The sequence below is a fragment of the Enoplosus armatus genome, chromosome 2, assembly GCF_043641665.1.
Source record: "Enoplosus armatus isolate fEnoArm2 chromosome 2, fEnoArm2.hap1, whole genome shotgun sequence".
In the NCBI taxonomy this organism is placed as follows: Eukaryota; Metazoa; Chordata; class Actinopteri; order Centrarchiformes; family Enoplosidae; genus Enoplosus; species Enoplosus armatus.
This window is the reverse complement of record NC_092181.1, coordinates 18,308,159-18,333,143: the sequence shown is the minus strand read 5'-3', so window position 1 is coordinate 18,333,143 and position 24,985 is coordinate 18,308,159. Positions and strand designations below refer to the sequence as shown.

At 41.1% G+C, this 24,985-nt stretch overlaps 1 protein-coding gene across 2 annotated transcripts in view; it reads right to left on the bottom strand.

Moving 5' to 3' along the window:
- Window positions 1-1,053: 1,053 nt before the first annotated feature.
- Window positions 1,054-24,985, bottom strand: part of npnta (nephronectin a) — a 46,093-nt gene continuing 22,161 nt past the window's right edge. For both annotated transcript variants that reach the window (XM_070915900.1, XM_070915909.1), the window contains 9 exons: window positions 19,337-19,456; window positions 17,855-17,974; window positions 14,807-14,941; window positions 13,307-13,429; window positions 11,501-11,920; window positions 5,164-5,253; window positions 3,928-4,026; window positions 1,770-2,029; window positions 1,054-1,479 (listed from right to left, as the gene is read on the bottom strand). In XM_070915900.1, the coding sequence (XP_070772001.1) occupies window positions 1,369-1,479; window positions 1,770-2,029; window positions 3,928-4,026; window positions 5,164-5,253; window positions 11,501-11,920; window positions 13,307-13,429; window positions 14,807-14,941; window positions 17,855-17,974; window positions 19,337-19,456 (1,478 nt within the window). In that variant the 3' untranslated portion in view covers window positions 1,054-1,368. The remainder of the gene's footprint in view (window positions 1,480-1,769; window positions 2,030-3,927; window positions 4,027-5,163; window positions 5,254-11,500; window positions 11,921-13,306; window positions 13,430-14,806; window positions 14,942-17,854; window positions 17,975-19,336; window positions 19,457-24,985) is intronic.

The following is a 24,985-nucleotide window of genomic DNA, read 5'->3' as shown; positions in this document are numbered from 1 at the left end:
ATCTGAATTTGGTGAATGCACCCATGCATACAGAAAACCTTAAAATTCCAGCCGATGCCCTTCATTATCACAGCATACAATATGCAACTATGTGCTTTGCAAGTTACAGATAGAGCATTATACCATAACACATGAACACTTTAAAAACAGCCTTGCACTACACAAGGTTTCCATCTGTATACATGTTCTTTAATTAAAAGTTGAAATACCGACCATTTTGAAATCCAATTAATACTCATGTATGAAATTACATAACGTATAAACCACACAACAAATGGGATTGTAGATCTTTAGAGTATGTACACACGACTACATTTACAATAATACAATTTGTGAAAGCCTAAAAAGTTGTTGGTATCGTCTTTATAAGAAACTGCACTTAATATAACAAAGCACATACTGTATAATAGAAAGTAACTGTTGATTTGCAAAGTGTCGAAAATCATACACTGATTCTGTTTGACACATTTCAAGTATCTGAAAAAACATGACCATGGAGTGTTTAAACAACTTTAGGAGGCTTCAATAAAAGATCAGGGTAGAAAAGGTGCTCAATCTTTAAACCGTCTTCTACCAAACAGATCTCTGAAATACTGTGAACAACCAACAGAAAAGCTGCGCTGTGCTATAGAAGAGTTGCAATACCAAAAACTCAGATTAGACCAACAGAAGCAGAGCTGAACTGACTCTCTAGTTGATTTTATACTTTGGACCTGTATCAGATTTGGAGTCATCTGGATTAGAAAGAAATTATGACAAATACAATTTGTCTTTTATATACTTTCTGTTTGCTGTTTCAAAGAAATGTATACCATCTCTGATATTTTGCTGATAAAAACACAAAATGCACCTCTGGCCACATCTTTTAACATCAAGCAAATAAAAAGCAATGGCTTGTGGTTAAAGGATCAAAGCAAAGGCAAAAGCAGACTCTTAAGTGAGGGAACGATCATCTCTCCGGGAAGAAATGAAGTGAATGCGGGCCTCTCAGCGGTGTGTCTGGAAGGCTGCCAGGGCTGTGTTAGGTGGAGGACATTTCCATGGTAAGTAGGTACATGCAGGTTTCAGAGTAACAAGGTGATGGAGAGAGTGGGAGGCTGAGAAGACGGGGGTGTGCTGCCGGGATCCGCCCATGATATTCGATTCAGTCTTTTTATTCATGGACAGTTGACAAAGAGAAACCCATTGTTCTGTAGACGCACAATTTTTCGGATATCGTTCACAGGATGGCTGAGAGGGGTGGAGGATGGAGGGGAGGGGGAGGATCAGTGAGAGCCCAGGCAGAGTGAGGGGTTGTCACAACAGAGTCAGTTCTCTTTGAGATGATTTTCCCTCTTGTTTTCTTTCTGCCTTTCTTGGTTCTGTCAGTCAGAGTCTCCTCAGATTGTGCTCCTCCGTGCAGGAGCCTTTCCTCAGGGTGATGTCGTCCACAGCCATCTCGCCGCTCCTGCCTCGCCCACGCTCCCCCTTCAGGATCACCTGGTGAACAGCAAGCAACGTGCACACTGAGGTACTGCCACTGAGGACAAATCGCCACATGCTGCTTTATGATGAAAGAGGACTTTCTGCATTTCTACTCAAAGCGGATGTCAGTCTTAAATTTTACAGATCCACTCTCTTAAAAAGCAGACTGCTGCTCTGATGTATTTTTCATAAACAGGAATACAAACATTCTCTTCACTACTGCTACAAACATGACTATAGAAATAATCATTTAAAGTTCTCATTGTATGAGTGAACTTCTATGACATGTTTATTGTTATACTTACACTTTCCAGGCCTGTGCCCCATAATGTGATTTGGGTGTGCCTCCAGCCATTTCCACCTGTCCGGCCCCAGACTGCTGGGCTGTACTGCTTTCCCTTCTTCACAAACACTTGCAGCATGCCCACGTGGTGGCCTGCCAGCTTGTGCCGGAACGACAGGCACAGATTGCCGTCGTTCCAGGGAGGGGTGAGTGGGAGGACCAGCCGGGCCCCTCGTCCGGTCCTCTTGTTGCCAACCTCAGGAATGGTGAGGTACCGTCCACCTGGGGGAGGCAAGTGACGGACGTTACAGTCAATTAATGAAAATTGTGTTACTTGATAACACTGGACTGTATCTTAAAAATGTAGCACTAAAAAATATTCCACACTACTGTGAGAATGCTGCACCTTTGCTGGTTGCACTGCACTTGGCTCGCCGTATAATAATATAATGTATAACTGTATTCTTGAAAATCACTTTTAAAAATATATAATAATAAAAGTAATAAATGTGTGTGATGTTGTGCTTTTTCTTTTTCTAGATTTAGCATTATTTATCATTTATATTATGATTATGTGATTGATTCATGTACATAATCATGCTTCATAGACTGTAAATCTTTAAAATTGGTAAACCCTAAACCTAACTATATGAGACTATAAAATAGACTAGGATAAACAGAAAAGAAATTACACCATTTCTAATTGATTAATGGGGATCGTCTAACCCAAACAAACAAACAAAAACAACAACATAGGTTTTATGATATCTGTGTCTGAGATTTTAGCTGCCACTTCAGTAGGAAGTGGTGAATGGGGTTTAATTTATTACGCTTGCAGCACTGAAAAACATACTTTTAAAAACTGAACAGCAACTTGACTTTCCAATCATTCACCTCGTTATATTTGTGTGGCAGAACAACCAACAACCAAACCTAAACAAGCAGTATGGCCTAGGCAAGTAAGAAAATATGTTGTTTTTTGTAGAATTTGGGTGAACTGACTGTCTGTCTGTCTGTCTGTCTGTCTGTCACAGCACACATAAAACAAATATTTCATTCTTGACAGTCAAGTGTAGAATTGAAAGACTGAAAAAGACTTGACCCACTTAGGTTTCTTCACCTCAAAATGTAGCCAGCTGCCAGTGGCAAATAGATTTTTTTTCATGAATTCATGCATTAGTTAGTGATAGAAGAGCTATATAGTTTTAAGAATTTAAAGATGAAAGTGCTTCTGGGTAATAGCTGATTAATGTTGATGTATTTTGCTTATCTAGCAGATCTGTGTAGGGCTGGTGTTAACCACAGGGGGTGCGACGTGTATCTGTAGAGTTATGAGTCTCCCTCCAAATCTGTGCCTATCCTGGCAAACAGCCATGAGTGTTTGCCAGTGGCTGTCTATCAAAAGAACTTAAAGTGATGATCAGTAAATAATCACATGCTTCACAACACACTGAAGATGTAAAAGCTGTATAGGTGGACACATACATATAAGACATTATTCAAATGTTCTGATTGACTAAATTCACTACAGGCTACTGAAGATTGAAATGTTGCCTCCTAAGTGGAATTACTCCCAGTCAGGGCTCAGCTTATGATTTACTGTAAATTATTTTCCAGGGAACATAAAAGTCTGAGCAAAAATCTCTATTTTCTCTTATGAGTGAGCACAAACTTGGCTGAGACAAGGCCTCGGTCTGAATGTCTGGAAACACACTAGTAACTGCAAGACCAAGCCAGTTGGCAGAGGAAGCCAGATGTAGTTAGTGTGGCTTAAACAGTGCCAGTACGCTGCACTGTTTAGTCTTCACACCCCGTCTACCGAGTCCCTTCAACGTAATTGATCACATTCATCTCATCGTCTGAACCCCAAGAAAAACAGTGTTGTGTTCCCATTTAATGGGAGCCACAGGTATCACTGACGGGTCCCGTAATCCACTTCTCATTTGCATCGCTTTGTAGAGCAAAGCACTAATCTGCAGACAAACTACTTCCCTCAAGTAATTTTCATCTTGACCTATAATTGAACAAAACTGACTGTCTGACTCTGTTGGAGTTTGCACATGTGTGCGTGTCAGTAACGGAACGCAGCTATTCTCATTTCCACCGACTGACAATAAAACAAACAGTTTTCCTCATTAGAGTGCGTGAGTGAGAATAGTTGACCCCTGCCCTTCAATTACCAGACGGATCAGGCGTCGTCTCCCAGTGCAGGTCTCCATCTTTGTCCCTGATCCAACCACAAAGACCATCATCGAAGGAGCAGCTCAGATACCCAGACTCTGAAGAGAATAAAACACACATTTCAAAGAAGTGGAGGGTGGAAAGGGCTTCAGTCTCCTCTCTGTAATGCTTCACAGGAGCCTCTCTGTGTGCCTCTAAGATTACTGGGAGCAAGAGGACTGTTGAAGCTCCTTCTGATGAGCATGATGATACAATAAAAGTCTAAATATTTGTTGTAATGTTGTAATCTCTGAAGAGAGCTGATGCATTGAAGTGGAAAAGGAGCAGCATAAATCGCAAGTGGAAATGCATTCATCTAAAAAATCACAAATATTTGTATGAGTTGCTGGAGTTGCTGATATCCGTGTAAGTGAGTGAGTGTACTTCTAAACGTATGGCCTATTGTATGCATACTACACCATAATAAAATACATTATAGTAACAACAGAGAGTCATAATATTCAATGACTTATGATTTTTTTTTTCCTAGCGATGATGCCTAGACAATAACATTAAGGGAACGCAGGCAAAATAGTTGCAGCCTCATCCATGCATTTCTGTACAAATTGGTTCGAAGATAAGAATAACATCCATCATTGTGTCCCTGAAATAGACTTTCCGCAAAACACCTCTCAGTTCATTTTCTGAGCCAATGAAAACGCCTCCTCGCTTGATACTGCATAGCAAATGATGCACTGTGAACCAAAATAAACACGTAACTAAATCATTAGGCAATTTAATCTGCATACCATTGACATCAGTAAATCACTCAGATAAAATGCCGTCGCTTCACAAAAGCTATGTTCTTAGCGTTGTCGTAGGGACTCTACATCGAAAACTATGGAGCTCAAGAGCAGAGCACTGATGTACTTCCAAATGATCAATTAATCATTCAAGCAGTCAAGCAATCAAGCAAGCATAATGTGAAAAGTGGAAAAGTCTGGCAGTATGTTCTGGGCTGTGAGCCATTATTTAAACGGATACGGCCAGATGTCATGTGTCACCTCCTGGTGAAAGGCCTATCAACACACATCTGGTCACTATAATATCTTCGCCTCGGCAGCACCACTGCAGGAGCTGATTGTCAGTTTCATTTTGCCCGTGGCAAATGTTGCTCGTCTGTCATCATTTGAGCTCTGCAGTCTGCTACGAGCAGGGCTGTTGCTGATTGTCTCTGTCAAATGTGTTGTGTTTACCTGGGTCGTCCTTGGCTTCGTCTGCCGTGTTGCCGAGCTCAATGTCAAAGTCGATGCCGAGGACAGTGTTATGGTCGTGGTTCCGAGGGACTGAGGAGAAAGGTGAGAGACGCAGGTTTAGATAAAGGATTAACAAAGGTATTAAATTTGCTCACTGGCATCCTTGCTTGTGGCTTTGTTTCATTACTCTATAAGGACTCTACAAGGATGAATCAATGTCAAGGTTTAGTGCCTGCATATCCAGAGCTGAGCACATTCAACAACACTGCACTGACGACCGCTGAGACCAGAATACCTGAGAAAACCTGCAGAAACACCAGAAGTCAAATGTGACTCATAACGAGGAAAAGGGCGATGGTTCGTCTGATGCAACGTCTGGGTAAATGTTGCCGCTACACAACCTGGAGCTACAGCACATACACACATACAGCACATAGCCAATCCTGAAATAGCCTCTTTCCTTCTCCAATGGGGTCACACTGCTCAAAATACCATAAGCCAAGCTGTCTTATTAAAGGTCAACTGACAAGTGAAGCATAGAAAGTTGTTTCTTTTACTTTTACAGTGATAAGCCTTTTGTAGTGAAAGATGCTTTGTCCCTTTTAACCTATTGGCATGACGATTATCTTTAATGCGTTTATGAACACGTTCTTCATGATTCAAAAAAAGTATTAGAATGTATTGCGATTGCAGATGAGAGGGTGTAAGGACAGAGGGTGTCGTGTGCTGTATAGATTGTAAATCCCCTTAAAGGTGCAGTCAGCGATTCTAATCCAATATACTTCATCCAATTCATCCAGTGTTCGTAAACAGCCCTGGTTCTGTAAATGGGAAATAAACACTATTTCAGCCTGTGCTCGTGCACAGAACATGTGACAAGCAGATAAAGGACAGGTAAATGTGGAACATGTGAACATGCCGAACTCCACAACATAAGCGCATTGTCAAGAAGGCGAGAAGGCCGAAAGTCAGAAATGGTCGGAAGAACAAAAATTGAAAAAGAAGTGCTATGATAAGGCAGCGGTGAAGAGCCACGTTAACATCAGTGAGGCTTTCCAGCGGTGGAGAGACCTCAGAAAGTTGAAAGACATGAAGACGGATGCAGAGTTTCTACTTGACAGGTGGCTAACATTAGTTTTGCTATGTTTCCCATAGTTTTTACAACAGTGAGTTCTGGATGCCGTGTTTGTGTGCTTACATGTCGTTCGTTTGAGGACGTTTCATATTGTTTGTTTTGCTTCAGCTATGAGAAAGAGACATCCACTTCCACGCCGTATAAGCCCAGTTGTTAGTGTCGTTGCTTTGGCAATGTGTGTCCATGAATTTGGGTGGCAGAGCATCTGAAGGAGCACTGAGGGGAGGGGTGTATTTGTTTGGCTGTTGAGTTAAAATATCTTTCTCCAGAATCGCTGACGCCACCTTTAAGGCAAATTTGTGATTAGTGATATTAGGCTATAAAAATACAATTGACTAGATTTGACAAGTCAGTGGAATTTAATGAGGCACACTATGAATAAAACTATTCCCAGCATCCCAGGCAGATTCTTGCTCCTATGCCACGAATGCGCTGTAACCTGCACTTGAACTGTCAGTCCTCGAGTCCCCGACATGTGCCCCCTCCAGTCAGCCTGAGCACTGAAAGGGCCCATCCCCACGCTGGGTCACAACCAACTGGCAGACTGCGATGTAGTCTGACAGTCGAAGGAATCTGTGAGCGGGGAGGTCACAGTCTCACCAGGCTCTCCAGCAATCCCAGGCATCCAGGACTCTGTGTGTGTCCGTGTTTGTGTGTGTCTGTGCATTTAAGGAACGAAGCCCCCCTTGATTTCTTGTGTCCGGTCGTAGACCAGATATATAAAGAGTAAATACGATGATACGCCAATTAAGGGAGCAGAAATTTGAACGGTGACACGGTGACTACAGGAAAAAAAAAGTTTGATTCTCCTACCTTGATGGGATAGGAACATTTGTTTTCTCTGCTGTCATTTTGTATGTTAAAGAGTAAGTTTAACCAAAGTACAAAACGTGTAAACAAAAGAACAAACAATGAGATTATTAACCAGAGTTGGGTGATAATTCTCTGTAGGTATGTCACACAGACTGTATATAAAGATGTAAAGATACATCCAAATAACAAAATAAATCAATGAGAAGTCTAATTCAATGGATTATGAATGACCTATTGGAAATGTAGATGTAGATGAACAGCCATGTGACAATGTCCTGGTTACTTTGTATGATCCACTGACCTCATTGCCAACAGTCTTCATGTGACATTTTCTTCAGTAGAAAATAGTTGAAAAAATGCTTGAGTTTTTCAAACGTATTACTTTAATACTTTCAGCACCACAAACAAAATTCCATTCACCTCCTTTGTGTGGGGAGAAATCTCAGATATCTTAAAACCTCAATACATCTAACCGTAACTCCCAGATACCACTAGAGGTAGGATTGGAAATTGAGGGAAGTGACCTTGTAAACTTATTTGTCCAACAACTATGTTGAAACATCCCATATTAAATGGCCACCCTTGTTATGTTACCTCTTATTTTACCACGTTGTGTGGTTCATTTCATCCAAATACTTGGGAGGTCAATAAAAGGAGGATTTCCTATGTTCTGCCAAAATGTTGAGCAACAACCAATTCTTGATTTTTTTAGGTTTGGAGACAAATACGGCATACCTCTACCACCTTTTTTTCAGATGCTGTGTAGCTAACTTTCCCTTTGTTGACATGATAATAATAATAAAATAATAATTATAGTCACATTACTGTTTGTGGGTGAAAACCTTGAATCTCCCAATGTCAACTTGTATGGAGCTTATGTAAGCGGCCTTGTTTTAAACTTGATGTAAATGAATTTGTGATGCAATAGAGAGGAATGTTGAGAGGGTTTTATTAGCTTCAGAGGTTTGAGGGTTTTCTCATCCTACAGAGGAGCATGTACTCCTTCAAAGAGGAAATATATTTATATTTTGGGAAATATACTTATTAGCTTTCTTGCTGAGAGTTAGATGAGAAGATTGATACTCTGTACCTTACGTATGGAGCTAGAGCCCGGGAGGCAATTAGCTTAGCTTAGCATAAACACTGGAAGCATGGGGAAATATGCAAAATGTTGTTTGCCAAGAAATAGTTACAGCGAGTAACTCCCTCTGAAATGACAAACTTTCATTTTTTTAATTTCTGTTTCCGTACGGATTAAACACAGTTCTAATTTGTGAACTTCAGATGTGTTGGTACGCATATTTTTGAACTTTGGAGAGCAGGTTAACTGTTTCCCTGCTTCTTTACGCTAAGCTTTATGTTAAGCTACTCACCTCCTAGCTCCAGATTCATACTTGACACACAGACACGAGAGTGGTATCAATCTTCTCATCTAATTCTCTGCAGGAAATTGAATTAGTGTATTTCTTAAAATATTGAACTATACCTTTAATAACTATTCTTGAACTGAAAATAAGAAAAGGTTGGAAGTACAGGGTTTTCACTGGACACTAATGCAGCTCCAGCCTGAAAGGAAACTACAAAGCCCTGAAAAACGCTCTGAATGCAACTGTGCTTGAGGCACAGCTGAGGTGTTCTTCATGCCATGAGGCTCTTATTCAAATGATTCCTATTTCTGTCTAATTATTTGAATAATCACTCAGCACTGCCCCCCCCCCCATCTTATTCAAACCATCTTCAGGATGATTTTGAGAACTGATCTGCTGTGGTGCGAGTTATTAGATTGATGTCTCCCTCAAGCAGTGCAGACAGGTGTTAATGTAATCTTCTCTTCCCTCTTTCCTTTTTCTAATTATGTGATGCCATCTGGCAAGGTGAGTACTATCCTGTACAGTATGTTGCTGTTGCATCTCACCAGACATTTCTATGTCAAAGGGGCTTAATGTTAGGTTTGGTAAACACTGATTTTTGCTGCGCCTACAAGTGAGCATGACAGCAAAAAAATGAGCAGGCAAACACTTATATCTATGCTCAATTTTTAGTGCAATTCACACTGTTGGTGCATCTGGACGAAACACTACAGTCTCACCTCCAGCTGCTTTTTCCATCATATCGTATCACAATATGCAAATTAACTGAAACTACATGCATGAGTAGTTCCTGGATGATCTGTTTGTTGTATGTAGTGAGAACTTTGAAGATACAAGAAGTTAAATGTGAGCAATGCAAAAAATGGAATAAAAAGGATAAAGCTGGCTGTATTCTATATTTTTGTTATTGTCAATAATTCTCATGAAAAGACCAAAAACCAACAATGTGCTCCAACTTCCCTGTCCTGTCTGTGCCTCTCAGTCCTTCAAAGTTAATGTATTCCTACTGAAGAAGTTCCTAAAGCAGCTGGGCACTTTAGTTTTTAACATGGGTTACTCAAACAGGAGTACCTAGTGTTTTTGTTGGGAATTAATATGTATTTGGTGCACTTGAGTGAGTATTTATGGCACCAACATGTATGTGCAGTTGACTGAAAATAAACCCAACTTTATTGTAGGAATAATTCTCAATTTCTTACTATGAAATGTCAGTTCAAGCAGATTACAAAATAACTTATTTTATTACTCCAACCCTTTGTGGTGTCTAGCCATGAAGATTGTATTCGTTTTGAAATAAATGTCTGTCCCCACTCCAGTACAATGGAGGTGAATGGAATTTCATTGTCACCCAATTCAACAGCGAGACTCATTGATGTGTTCATAATGGTTTGTCATAACAATGGAGGAATAAACTGTATCAAGCTTTGGATATACCGGCAATACTTGATAGAAGGATCAATTCTTTGCTGGTTATGCTCTTTTCATAGAATTTGTTGACAATCAGAAAAATATAGCCTTATCCTTTAACTACAGTACTAAAAAGAGATTAGCTACAGACAAATCATCTATTAGGTCAAGTGACTTTGATGCTGAACTGAATGCTTCAGGCTTAACAAACCACATGTCACAGGGTTTATTTTAAACAAACAATTCACTGTTATGAAAAAGGTGCGTGCGATTAACAATGTGAGAAGAAAGCAGCATATGATTGCAGTGATTACCTTCTTTGCTAAAACAAATAGAAACAATCTCGACCACCTCTCATTGTTACAGTATTTTGAATTCAGTTCTATTATTTTGGTTTTGATTGAGAACGTCAAACTCAAACAAAGACAGTTGATGTATTTTGAGTGTAATTGGTGTCAAAGACGCATGCTTGGCAGAGAGCCTGGTGTGACATGTGGATAAACAACAGTCTGGCGAAGCATCAGTTTGTGTTTGTTAATTGAAGCTAAAGAGAAAATGATCTTAAGAGGAAAATATTCTTACTTTGACACTTTAGCACCCTGCTGCAATTAGTGAGACTAATTTGTCACCTTGAAAAAATTATTATTTCTTCTCAATCTGCGTATCATGTTGTAATATGACGACAGATATAGCTCGACTTAATACCTTGAATTCTCATATATGAGAGTTAAGTATTACAGCCAGAAAACTACTTCTAAGTATTCATGCACAGCACTTCCATTGAATCTGATATCGATAGTGATCTTTGATTTCAACCATATTTTACACTGAAAACAAATTTCTTGCCAAATATTTAGTATTAACTCTGTCATGTGGTTAGCTGGCAGATAAACTGTGTGTTACATCCACACAATCATGTGGTTGAATAGAAAAAGAAATATGATAATACACATCATCTCTCAGGTAAACATCACTTCTGATCCCCAAGAATGTGACATGTTTCATAACAAACACAATGTTTCAGAATTCAGATGAAGAAATATGCAAATTTGCTCCAATTTAGTTAGCAGAAACCTGTCAGGGAGCTGATGAAGATGAATCATTAGACAAATAAGTGCCAAAGTCTGTGACCGTAAGGAAACAAAAAGTTCACCAAAAGAGAATAGAACATCCTCATGTCACGAGTTATTGTGTTTTCTGAGCTGTTTTAAAGCTGCTCTAATTTTTTATATGATTTATACATATATATATATATATATATATATATATATTTATATGATACTTTATATCGCCTGCAGCTGGTTCAAAATGCAGCTGTGAGACTCCTCACTGGTACCAAGAAGAGACACCATATCTCCCCTGTACTGGCCACCCTACAGAGTTGATTTTAAGATTCTTTTATTTGTTTTTAACACACTGCATGGACGGGCACCAGGTTGCATCTCTAAACCGCTCAAACCCTACTCCACCTCCCGACCCCTCAGATCTGGTGACCAATCATTGCTCTCCATTCAACGCACCCAGTTAATAACCAAAGGTGATCGAGCATTTTCATTGTTGGTCCTAAATAGGGGAATGTAAAAACAGAATAAAATAAAAAGCTGGTCCTTACTGTGGACATCCCCTCTCTGTTTGGTGACCTCCTTCTGGATGGTGTTGTCTACTGGTGTGACCGGTGGTGGTGGCGGCGGGGGGTGTCTGCTGGGAGCCACTGGCTTCGGTGGGATGTAGGGCTTGCGCGTGGGTGCCGGTGGCTTCCTGGTTGGGATGTAGGGCTTCCGGGTGGGAACTGCTGGCTTGCGTGGAGGTGGGGTGACCCTTTTTGGAGGCAGAGGTGCTTTGGTCGTTGTGGTGGTGGTTGTAGTCGTGGTGGCGGTTGTTGATTTGGGTATAATGGTGAAGATTCTCCTTTGAGTCACCGGTGGGCGGACGGTGGTGGTGGTCCTCCTCTGATCTATGTCAGGGATGTGGTTGTGATGATTTGGAGGCAGTTTTCCTGGTCTCGGGGGGTCAATAACCACCTTAGGAATGGCTGGAATAATAAGAGAATTCAGATGGAGCACTGAAATATGAGCACTTAAGAGTTAATGAGGCGTAGAATTGCCGACTAACTGCAATGATTAGGCTGACTTTTGCAGCACAGGGCTTTCTTTCATCTACTGAGACTTCTCCTGATATCTATTAACTAAATGTTAGCATCCTAAAACAAATTGGGTGTCTCAAATCTCACTGAAGCAAAAGCTCAAACTTGCAAGAGAGGCCCATAAAATTAGCATACAGCAAGTTCACACTCAGTCCTTTTGGGGCTCCTTTTAAGACAATTGTGAACATATTTTCCTCAATGGGACTCTTAAAAGAGGGAAAGAAAGATGGCTTTGTGGATACATGACATGTGCCTTCACAATATAACCTGCAAAGACACCCCACTTCAGTGAATTTCTGCTTTTGAAACATGAATATTGCTTTCTGATGCTGGTTTTTAGCTGTTCATGTGCTCGTCCTGATTAGTAATTCTTTGTGTGCTCATAGCCAGAGGCCTCGCAGCATCGGGCTAAAGCTGCTCAGTGTGTGTGGAATGATCTCCGCGCTCAAACAGGCTGCTGTGCCCCGGAGATCACTCTCGCCCTGCTGACGTCATCAAAGTTACACCTCCTTTTCCTTTGTTCCTCCACACATTCTTCACCTCAGAGACAGAGATTGTGTGTGTGTATGTGTGTGTGTGTGTGCGTGTGTGTGTGTGTGTGTGTGTGTGTGTGTGTGTGGGGTGGGGGGGGCTTCATAAGGGTTTCATGTGTGAGGAATGAGAGTGGACAAAGGCAAGTGGTTTGAACTCAGTTATTGCCTTCTCAGGTTGCAGGCGACTTTGATATGTGATACACAAATAGGATATTGCAACTCGACCCCCAGAGCACTTGTGGCTCACACCCCTTTGGGCAGGCGGCAGGGTGAAGTATTTGTAGCACACTACGCCTGGAGGCGTCCTCTCTGCTCTATGGACTGTTAGACCAGTTGTGTCTGTTATAGATGATTTAATAACTGTGGAGAATAAATGACTTGTTGTCCACTGAGCTGCTGTAGCTGCACAGACTAATGAACTAGTGTGTCAGCAAGCAAAACGAGGCAAACTTCCAGGAAAGGTTTGATGATGACTCCTCTTTTTGGTGGATTAAAGTGGCCAAATGTCAAAAAACAGAGTCCTTGACTCTGGGCACATGTGATAAGGGAGCAGGGTGATTTAAGTAATGACTGACTGCCATTACAAAGAAAGGAATTTCAGTCCCGGCTCTGTGCTTGCAGGGCTATTCCTCCCTCTTTCTTGCTTTCCTGCCTTTTTAAAAAACAGAGGCAAAGAAAACAAAAAAATGTGAGGCCCCGTTCCTCTTTGCAAGGGAGGCAGTATTTTGTTCTAAATTCTTACGTTTGCAGTCGTGGCCCATCCCCCTGTAGCCGTCTTTGCATTTGCACTTGTATGAGCCTGGCGTGTTGAAGCAGGTGGCAAAGCTGCTGCAGTGGCTCTGACCTAAAGAGCACTCATCCACATCTGAAAGATAATGGAAACATGACAACATTCAGCTACCAGGTACAAGTGTAAAAAGCCGTCAGACATAACAGCAGAATATCAAAGGCTAATTGCTTCACATCCACTTCAAGGAGAGCTCAAAGTTTATGGTATACATACTGTTATTGAAAGCATTTAAGAGAGTAACAGTGATCCCTCTATGAATGCCAGAGCAAAACCATTATGAGAGTTGTTTGGTAAAAATCTTCCTGGAAATACAGCTGCAAGATCTTTTGAGCGACCGCCAAGTTAACTATCACTGCGGTACCTTTTCTTTTTATTATAAATGTATTATAAAAAATAGAAAAAGATAAAGATTGGATGGTGTATTTTGAAATAAATGATTACTGCCACTACTATTTTCCAGATGCTGCTAAGATTCAAGGTAACCATGTGGATTCATATAAGATATCAATTAAAAATGACGGCAGGTATTCATAAGTATGGTGTATATTGCTGCAAGTGAACTGCTGGGGCAAAGTTTAATAACATGAAACAGACACAGCAGTTTGAATTAGTTTTGCAGCTGTTTGGTGAAAGTTCATTAATCTGAAGTATTCTGAAGTGGTTTCAGTTCCTCCTTTATTACATGTTTTCTTTGTTTACCACTTCAACTACTTGTACAAGTACTTTGCAAATGTAAAAGAATTGAATCAGTAATCCTATTTCATGAGGCAGCCTCAACTGACTTTTTTATTTATCTATTTTCATTTTAAATACATTTTCAACATCCTAATCAGTGCTATGTTTGAATGTGATGCTATACTGTATTATATTACATAATCGATGTGGATACAGTAGTGTCAACTTCTTAAAAAGTAGTTGGCACCAGTCGTGCAGCAGTGCCAGTGTAAAAATTCTCCTTTACAAGTAAAAGTTCTGCATTAAAATTTCACTTCATTAGAACTAAATATCATGTGGAAAATGTCCTTTAAGTACCTAAAGTTACAGTACTAATCATGCAAAACGCCTCCTAAGAGTGACTGAAGTAAAGTACAAGTCTGTCAAAATTGCACTAGTACTTGATTAAATAATTACTGGTTGGTAGTAGGTACTGCAGTCAATTAAGGGTCATTAAGAAAAAGAGGGAATTTTGTACTAAAGACTATAATTTTGGAAGATGAGCTCTTGATTTGTCAAACTTCCACTGCTGAGGCCTCTTATTGCCTGTAACTTACTATACTTGTGAAATTGTGAGCCTATCCTTTACAGAAATGTGCATGTTTGTAGTGTATGTGTGTGTGTGTGTGTGTCTGAACCTGCATCACTAAAAATAACTTGGTTATAAGTCAAAACATTTCAGCACATCTATGACCTTTTATCTGTAAAAGCCTCTCAGCGGAGACCTTGGGACTGTACCTGTGCATTGGTATTTCCCATTGATGTATTGCAGGTCAAAGCCTTCGTGGCACTTGCAGATGTAGCTACCGAAGGTGTTGATGCATTTCCTGAACCTGGGACACACTGCTATCCCTGCTGCACACTCATCCACATCTGCAGGAGGGAAAACAAGACGCAGGTTATTACACAGAAAAGAAAATATTCAAATTAAAACATAACGTATTCATCATTTTTCACTGAAAATTCATTTTAGACTTGGTTACATACGATCTATGACGCTTTCAAAATAACACAATGCAATGAAAAACTTAAAGGTTAAAAAAAGTCCATTTAAACCAAAACTAAACAAACATTTTTATTCATACCAGAAGACTTGTTCACCTTCCCCGTTTAGTATTCATTTATGAACAAAGCACATTATGTATTCTGTTCAGTGAGCAGAATACAATGCACACTACCTTGTTTCATTATTTAAAGACCTATTCTAAGTGTCTCTGTTGATCACCTTTGCAGGCATGTGGCCATTAATATTTAGACACAGAGAGGCTCAAAGCATTTGCCTTAAAATCATTAATTTATTTGCTGCATAATGCCGCTGAGGCACTGTGATGCTACAGGGACTGTTGTTTAAAAGGAACTTATAAACACAGAGACACCTGGACCAGCTGGGAAAACAAGCACAGTGAAATAAGTGGGCAGAGCCCTCTCATCCCTTAACAACTACTGCTGAGGTTCTCATCAGCAAGGCAGTTAATCCCAAACTGCTCCAGTGGAGCTGCGTAATGGCCAACTGCAGCTGAATAATTCAGCTACTGCCAGGGCAGTGGTGAATTATTATGTTTTACAAAATACACACATGCACACATTAATACAGTCCCTGTGTCTTTATACAAAATGCATTGCTTACAAACGCCTGACTTTTCTTCCTAAGTAGCAAATCTTTAAGCATCAGATTTAAACGTCAACAAAGATTTAAACCCATATTCACAGATACACACACACACACATATATATATATAATATTACGCTCTGCAATTGGGTTTTACTTGACAACTTGTTTGACACGTTAAGCATTTTCTATGAGAGGCAGCATTGTAATGATGACGCTGTCTCGTACCGAGCTTCTGCAACAATACAAAAACATCAACACACTTTGCCATTAATCAGAGGGTTTTGTGGCAGTTCTGTCACAGTGCAAAAACAAGTCAATACTTCCGTCTAGTGGATCACCACACATCTCTGTTAAATAGTTTAACATCTGGGCCTGTATTTGTCAAACTGCTAAAAAGTTCAATTTTGGACTTAAGTGAAAGATAAATGTAAACAGTCTTCACTTTTAGTCATAGTTGCAAAGAATTTAAGCTCTTTATCAAATATGACTTTGCTCGCTTGAGTGATAAGGACACGGCTTCCTCATGACGTGTCCACTAGGAGTAGACGACTGCAGCACAGAGACAGAGGTGAGCACACACCTTCTTCCTGAGACATGTGACAGTCCTAAATCTTATTGGTCACGAGGAATAATGCGTTAGCTGAAGCAATATGTATAACTGAGGATGACAGGATGCTTGAAAGGATGTAACACCACTTCTTTGTATTCTTCTATGCATAAAGCTGACATTGATTTTGTTTCCAATCTTTGTGGTGCTGAATTCCTCTAATTATATGATTTATTTGACGTACCTCATCTACCAGCAGCAGAATTTCCTTCCTGCTCCAGTTTATTTTTGTTTCCATTTCATTTAATCCCAAGTAATACCCTATTTATATATTATAAGAATATTAAATGGAAATTAATTTAACAAGTTAACGATCTTTTTAAAAAATTAATTGCAGAAAAACATACAACTGAGTAATTTAGGAACTTACTAACTTTTTTTTTTGAGGATTTTTAAAAAAATGAATGAACAATGGGGCTGATTTTGGGTAAATCCTTGTCTCTGATTGGCTGTTCCTGCTCTGATGGAGCTGGCTGGAGATCACAGTGAAACAGGAACTTGAATTTGTCTGTCGTACGTGCTTCAACAGAAGTGAATGGGAGACGGAGCGACGCGTTGGCCAGAAATGTAATGCAACCCAACCTTTACACTTTGCTGTAAGTGGAAGTAAGTTGCTTGAAAGAGTCGTCTTCTTCACACTCAGCAAAGTACTTTCTTACTCTCAAACTGGATCTTTAGAGCGCTCTTAAGCATAATGAGTTTGATAAATATGGGCCCAGGTCACTTTCAAAGCTACAGCAAAAATGTGTCGACTCATTCGATTTCACAGCATCATAATGATTAAAAACAGCTCTGCATCTATGCAAACTCTCCCATCTAAGGCTCTGGGTACTTGAAGGAATCACCTCCATAAATATGATTAGAAACTCTCCATAAAACTCTCCATAAAACATCGGCTTCCCGAGAGATGCGGAAACATTCCATTAAACTGTTGTAACACCTGTGGCAGGCAAGCTTTCCTGCCCCTCCTCCATCATTTTTCATGATTGATGTCTGTCCTGTTTCAGATATCCGCCCCCCCATTAGCCAGCCCCACTGGCAGTAACAGGAAGAGTCCAGTCTGGAACAGCCTGTATTTAAACCTGACACAGGTTAACTGGCCCCTTCATCTGTTAGTTACCCGTCTGATGAGCTGTGCCTCGTAAGGAAAGCAGGAGGGGAGGATAGGAGGAGGGCAGGGGGAGTGGGCTTCCCCTGATCACATTTCTGCTGTAAAGGCTAGAGGAAACAAGTGGAAATAAAGTCACCATTTGGTTGACAAGGACTGTTAAATTGCTGGGGTCCTTGATCAAAGCAAAAAAAGACATATTGGTAAATACTTTGGATGAATTTCAGCTTTGCTTGCTAAGAGGTTTTGTCTGAGTTCCCAAATTGCATTTTCACTGCCAAGCTTTCTTTCTTGCTCTGCCAAAACAGTTCCATTTGATTATCACTCTGCAAATTTAAAGGCCCAGAAGAAATAAAACATTCTTGTTTGTGATGCTCTACATCAGTTGCTCATGGAAGGTAACGGTAACATAAGGCTCAGTTTTCACGTCTGTGGCGATATATAAAGACTGGGACGTACCAACACAGGTTCTTCCATCCGGAGCCAGCTGGAGCCCCGGTGACGGACACTGACATCGGACCTCTCCTTTCAGCACCTCGCAGCCGTACTGGCAGTTGGCCATGCCACAAGTGCGAGCATCTGATGGACACAAAGGAAACGCAACACATATTAACACATGCTGGAGGGGGGGGGGCAGTTTATATATACTGCTCTCACTCTCACTTTCTTTCCTTCTCACATCCACACTCATGCTTTATCCTTATCCTCCAGCCAGTGTGTAAGAGCCAGGCCACTCGCCTGCTTTTTCTGATATTAGCTGAGCTGACCCTGGGGTGCAGACAACAGAACAGCACACACTCTGCCGTTATTAGATTCCTGTGCTGCACAGTCGCTCCGCGCTCACACCTTAGCCCACGCAATCCTCCCTCACCCACTTTCATCCTTTCCTACTCCTAAAGACTCATAATCCATCTTCACCGTATCGAAGCGCCAGTGTGCAGCACCTCTGTTGTTGAGCCGTGCCGGGGCAGTTCAAGACCCTCCAAAATGATAATATAATGGAACAGGTTTTGTTTAGCTTCTCTCAATAACTTTGGACCCTAAAAAGGAAATTAAAAGCGAGACTCATGCTGCCGCCGCTACTTCAGCTGCCGCAGGCAACCTGGAGTACAGTTTGATGACTAAGGCAGGCCAGGCTGATTAAATGCTACAGTGATCTATTGATCAAAGCAGTAGCAGGGGAGAAAAGAGTGGCATGGTGTTTAACACTATCATGCTATCATCACACAACACCTAGAATGGTTTGAAATTGCCTCAAGTGGTGAGCAATTCACACTTTAAAGGGGGGGGGGGGGGGGATTAATTTTCATCTGAAGAAATAGAAGTAATTAAAATGAGGTACCAGGAGTCACGCCATCCTTGAGTGGAAACGTGAGGAGAAAATAGTTATCAGGTGGGAAACAGAATTTACAGGGAGACATGTACAGGCATCAACTCCCATTCTCGAAATACCTCAGGGCAACCAACAAGAACTGCACATTCACTCCAGGGTCTAAAGATTGAGTCTCTTTCAAATTTTTCATTTTAGCTCTCTTTGGGTTCTTCGCAGGGGTTCTTCAGACTGTAGAGCTGCTATAATGAAGCGGATCAACACAGGGCTTTAATCAAAACAGTCTATCAAAGCATCGTGAGGCTGCTGTCAGAGGTACTCACACGAGTGGGGAAAATGTATTTTATAATAGAGAGTATATGTCATCAGCATTGCCTTGCGAAGACATTCAAACAAACACATTTGTAGTGGAGTGAAAAAAAGGCTTCACAGTAGCACATCCAGGCTACAAAACAGAAGAGAGATTGTGGAAAAAAAACAGATGAGGGAGAAAATAGATCAGGAATAAAAATATCCACATTTCAGACAACAATACAAACAGTGTGTACAATCACAGAGACGTGTGTGTGTGTGTGTGTGTGTGTGTGTGTGTGTGAGAGAGACAGACTCACTTCCACAGGTCCCGTCAGGCATCAGCATGTAGCCGTTGAGGCAGTAGCACTTGTAACTCCCATATGTGTTCATGCACCTGTGTTTACAAGGCCTCGGCTTCAGCCCACACTCATTCAGGTCTGCAGACAGAGAGAGACGGCATCAGTGGACTGGACAGAGACAGAGAGAGAGAGAGAGACCCTCCTACACAGATGTGAAATTAGCCAGGGGGCAAAGGTGAAGAGGTCAGTCATGTCAAACGTCACCCATCCATTTATGTTTGGGTGTGAGGTGTCTGTCTGTCTGTCTGTCTGTGCGTGAGTTAATGCAAGTGTGTGTGTTTTGGAAGAGGGTGGGGGTGTCTTCGAGGAAGCGAGGAGTTGCCATGTTCTGACAAGCCTGCGACTTCCCTCTTTGATGATTTAACAGGAAGCCAGTGTCAACTGTCAACCTGCCCATTACCTGCAAGTGATAAAAGATGCTATTATACCCTCTCTGACTCACCGCGACTTCATGTGGCTGTAGCTGCATCATCCACGCACTCTTTGATAGATACATATAATTTAAATGTTTTTATGCAGGCATAAAAGTGGAGAAATCTCACCCACAAGGGCCCATGAAAATCTTATTAGAAAATGATGCTGTCTGACTTCGGAGCAGGGAGGGCTCCTGGGAGAAAGGAATATGCCCTGAGCACAACACCTGTCAAATGCTTATGCAAATTCAAGTCATTATACCCTCCTCACAGCAGACATTTTGACTAGTCAAACACAGGTGTAACTAATAACATTATTAATGTCTGCATTCCATTTATATATTTCAGTCGCAGGGCCCTGGTGTTGTGTATGCCGCCTCACGGGGATGACTTACTGACACTCCTAAATGGAAAAGACACACCGTTAATGTTATTAGTTACACCTGTGTACTGCCTGCAATGACAAGTCAAGGTGTCCTCCATGTGAAGGGCTTATAGTGGCTAAATTAAATACATATATTTGTTTATGTCTTCTTGCTGTAGATTCCAGTGAAATCTTATTTTACGAAATGTAACTAAAGGGAAGCGACATCCACAACATTAAAACTGTAGCAAACCGTCAAACCAAGAGCTGGATAGATCTACAGTCCTTTATCATGGCAGACATTTTGACATGTCATAGCAGGAAATGCACAGGTGTAACTAATAACATTAATCATGTCTGAGTTCCACTTCAGGTATTTCAGTTCTAGGGCCCTGGTGTGGTGCATGTTGCCTCCCTGGGACGACTTACTGTCACAACTGATTGGAACAGAGACACCATTAATGTTATTAGTCACACCGGTGTACTTCCTGCCATGACAAGTAAAAGCGTCCTTCCTTAATATGCTTATAGAGGCTGAAATAAACAAGTTTAAATAAGTTTAATTCTTACTTCATTTAGGTGGTCCATATATCTGGCTGGAGATCATTCATTCTGCCTCATACAATACCCGCTGCCTGCAATATACTGTAACTCCCTCCACCTCCCTAGCATCTTCCAGTATTATTCTCTCAAATATCAAATATTGTATATGTGCCTGGGGGCTCTGGGACAGCTTGCACAGGATTTGCTCTAGAGCATCACATGAGCAAAGTTATAACACCAAACTAAAATGCATGTCATGTTGAAATAAATTGAACTGTTGTTACTAGTTACACTTGTGCTTTTCCCATTAGGACAAAGTCAAAATATCTGCTGTGAAAAGGACCAATGCTGCCATTAGTTGTGGTGGAAAGTAACTAATTACTCTCATTACTGTAATTGAGAATCTTTGTGTATTTGTTCTATTTGAGTACGCTAATTTATTTAAGTAGATTCTTAATTCTCTCTGCACTCATACTTTGAGAAAGACAAGGATTATAGAGTCGCCTGGAGTTACACTGTTCTGACATACAGAGGAAGATTTCATTTCTTTTTCCTCATAAAGCAGATTCAAAAGAAATATAAATAAAGAAAACAGTGTCACTACTCTGGCAGAGGATCACTGATTTGAAAGAGGGATGCTCTTATTGAACTGGCTATGGTTACCAGATCACCCTCTTCATGACTCCAACTCTTGTTCACAGCCAAAAGAACATATCTTGAGTAGGTTTCAAAATGTATTCTTACTTTTTCTTACTTTTACTTATATTTGGGAAAAGTAACAGTACTTCTGCTTTGGTAGGATATGCTAGCAGTCTTCCCAACTGCTGCTAGTTGTCATGGAATCAGCGGCTGAGAGGGTAAAACATCACCTGCAAGACTTCACACACGTTAAGCCACATTTCATTGTAATGATTCTTTGAGAAACAATTGGTACTGTAGCTGTGTTATATATCAGTTATAATTCCTTTCTTACACTCTTTTTTGGCTGGATGTTTGAAACATTCTTTCAAATTAAACCAAGGCTGAGATTATGAACGGCTGAAAGAATTTCAGGCCACTCTTGGCTTTGTTTCAGTACCTTTGGTATAGAAAGGTCCAGTGATTTTTCCCTGAGTACTTTTTAATGAGTGTATAGGTTTAAAGACTTTATGAGGTTTATGAGAGACACTAAGGGTATTGGTGGGAGTGAACATTTCACTTGGCTAAAATCATACATATTTCTTTCTAAATGTGGGGTCCCTTGGGAGTACCATACCCAAAGGGGGAAAAAACAACTTGAAACTACACAGGAATCCATCACACTGGAATGATGACACAGGCTCCGAGAAATATAAATAACTCAAACTATGAACAGTTTCTGGGATATAGTAGAACTATCACAAATAGATTTCATCTCACTGTACAGCACACGGGGGTCATTTTCATCTTGGCCAGCCTCATTGTAAACGGTGCCGTGTTTAGCTCCGTGGACATATGCAGGGTGCATTCTTTGAGTGCCACATACCTCCTACATTTAACAGATACCACAGATTAATTTGGATGAATGACGGAGCAGATGACCAGTTTGTATATCCACAGGCCGCACCTTCTATTAATGGTAGCTTCTGGCCTACTAAAGCCATGTTGGCTGAGTGAATAGACATGGCTGGAATTTGGACTCACCATCTGCTTGTTGAATCCTACCAAGTGCCACAAGGCTTTAAGTCATGTTCCATGACTATAAATTCTTCTGGATATATAGGGGTCAGTTTGAAACGCAGTTGTCACATGAGGGCCACCATGATAAAACATTTATAGAGTTACTTTCACTGAATACAAACAGTCAGGGTAACATGGAGCAGACATTTAGGGCATTGTGTGTCAAGCAAGGTAAATGTTATTTGATTAAAGTTAGTGTTTGATATTATGGGTTCTAAATGTATCGGGAGATAGAAAAATTATTGAATGAATATATGGGGCCAAATGCAAAATATTTGCCTCTTCAAGCTAGACCCACATCGTTTTCTGTTTGTATTTGTGCTTGCAAGAAGAGGTTCTCTAATAAGCAGGTGGAAACGCAGGTGGAATGTCAAAATGAATACTGAAATTGCGTTGCACACACATAACCAGGGCTACTGTGTTTTTTTTAAAGCCTTTTTAACAGCCTCTTGAAACATTACTTTCTTTGTGGACTGATTAGTGCTTCCTAATTCTTTAACAAAACAAACTAAGTCAAAAAAGATTTGACCTGTCCTTGTCAGACAGAAGGCTTAGCTTCACACCTGCACACACAAAAGCAAGCAAATACACAAATACACACACACACACACACACACACATCCTTGCTCTTCACTTTTTTAATTAGCGGTGTCAACCCTGTTTTCCTCCCAGGGTTTTCACAGTAAACAACTGGCATTCTCATTACTGCGATTACAGAAAAACCATAGCAACGCTGTCCATTGTCAGCGTGGCAGAGAAACAGGTCTCCACTTGCCCGTTGCACTGAAAAACATCTTAAAAATGTAAATGAGGGATTATTGAAATGGTCACATTCTCAAACAGAGGCAGCTCTGTGAGCATCAGCGCATGCCAGACACAAGACACAGCCAGGGCCTCCTCTATGAAGAAAGAAACAGACAGGACGGAGAGAAGACACTAAAGACGAGGCTGAGAGGGGACACAGAGGGATGGAAAAACTGAGAGAGAACAGACAGAAATGACCACCAACTGACAGCTCGACACGGCCCCAGGACTGCGGAAACCTGCGCGATAGCAGAGGTGGAGTGAGCCCCTCCGAGGTGTGCACTGTACTGTAAATGAACTGCTAAGACGCGTCTGAAGTGGTGTGATTTATTGGGTCAGCTCCATCGAGGTATGCTATGCTACATTCCCGACACGCCTCTATCATTGACAGAGAGATTAGCAAAGGGGGCTCTTCTTGGGAATATGCTTGTCTCTAAAGAAGATAACACTCAGTTAGAACTTAAGGCCTTGTTCTAGCAGCGATGGAGGAGTCATGAGTGCCGAGTCCATGTCGATGATGGTTTTAAAAGGGAAGGAGGAGCTTTGTTCCAGGGGCTCAAAAAACTGGAGAGGAAAATGAGAGAGAAGAAGGGGGCAGAGCAATAAGGCGAAAATCACGATGGCTCTTTGGTACTGAGAAACTGAGAGTGAAAGAAAGAGTGGCAGTGGTAAAGACTGTGACATGCTTGGCATTCATGCTGGCATTTCTGCTGAAAAAGCTGCTCTCATGTGGTGTCTCTTCTGCCAGGGGAGGACAGGAAGCGGTAAGAAAATAGTTGAGAGTGACATTCGCTCCTCCTCAATCCGCACAGTGCAGCACCATGCATGTTGTTGAGGTCGATCGATGAATCTCACCCTCCATCACTACTCTCGCTGGCTGATGGTCCACAGGAAGAAAGATAGGAAGGTGACTGGCCCACACTGGTGGGGTTAAATAGTCCAGCTCTTCTTCTTTAGACAATAGAAAATTGGTTAGAGGGCATGGGGGGGAGTGGGTGAAAAGGGGTTTGATTGAAGATAGAGTTGTAAAGGGTGGAGGACAGAAGGAGAGAGAGAGGGAGAGAGAGAGAGAGATGTAGTGAGAATGAAAAGCACCAACCAATGGATTAGAACACCTCTGACCACACCACATTCCTGGAAAGTAAAGAGGAACATTATGCAGCAAAGAGGATTACACTTGTGGGAATTGGACATGAGCTGAGTAACTGAAAAAAAAAAAATCTAGGGCACATGGGAGACAGAGTGAAAGTGTTTTTGCGTCCCTTCTCCTCCTGCCCTCTTCTTTCTTCTGCGTACCATTATTTTTTTTTGTCATGAGGGTGAAATGGGATCTGAGAGAATTACAGTATCTCGTGGATTCAGAGGATCCCTTCACAATTTGTATCTGGAGGTTCAAAGGTAGACAGGAGTTACCATTTAAAGAGGCAAATCATTGCTTGACTACAAACACTTCAGCCTCTAGAATTTCAGCCCCTCCCCTCTCTGTCTATCCATCTATCCATCCTGCAACCCTTCCTCCGGCAGTAAGCTAACAACACCTATTGTTAAGTGACAGGGAGATGACACTGCTACCTCTGACTGGTTTGCACACTTCAAAATCACTCAAGCTTTTCCCTATTGGGGGATGCGGTAACTTGTTATGCAAGCCTAATGCATTCTTGCCAACGCTACCCAGGACAGAAACACTTGTTGCAGGCCTTAACTGCAAACAGGCACCATGGATGGGTATTGATATGAGGCGTTTTAGTAGCTAAGAACAATAATTCACTGAGAGAATCATCTAAC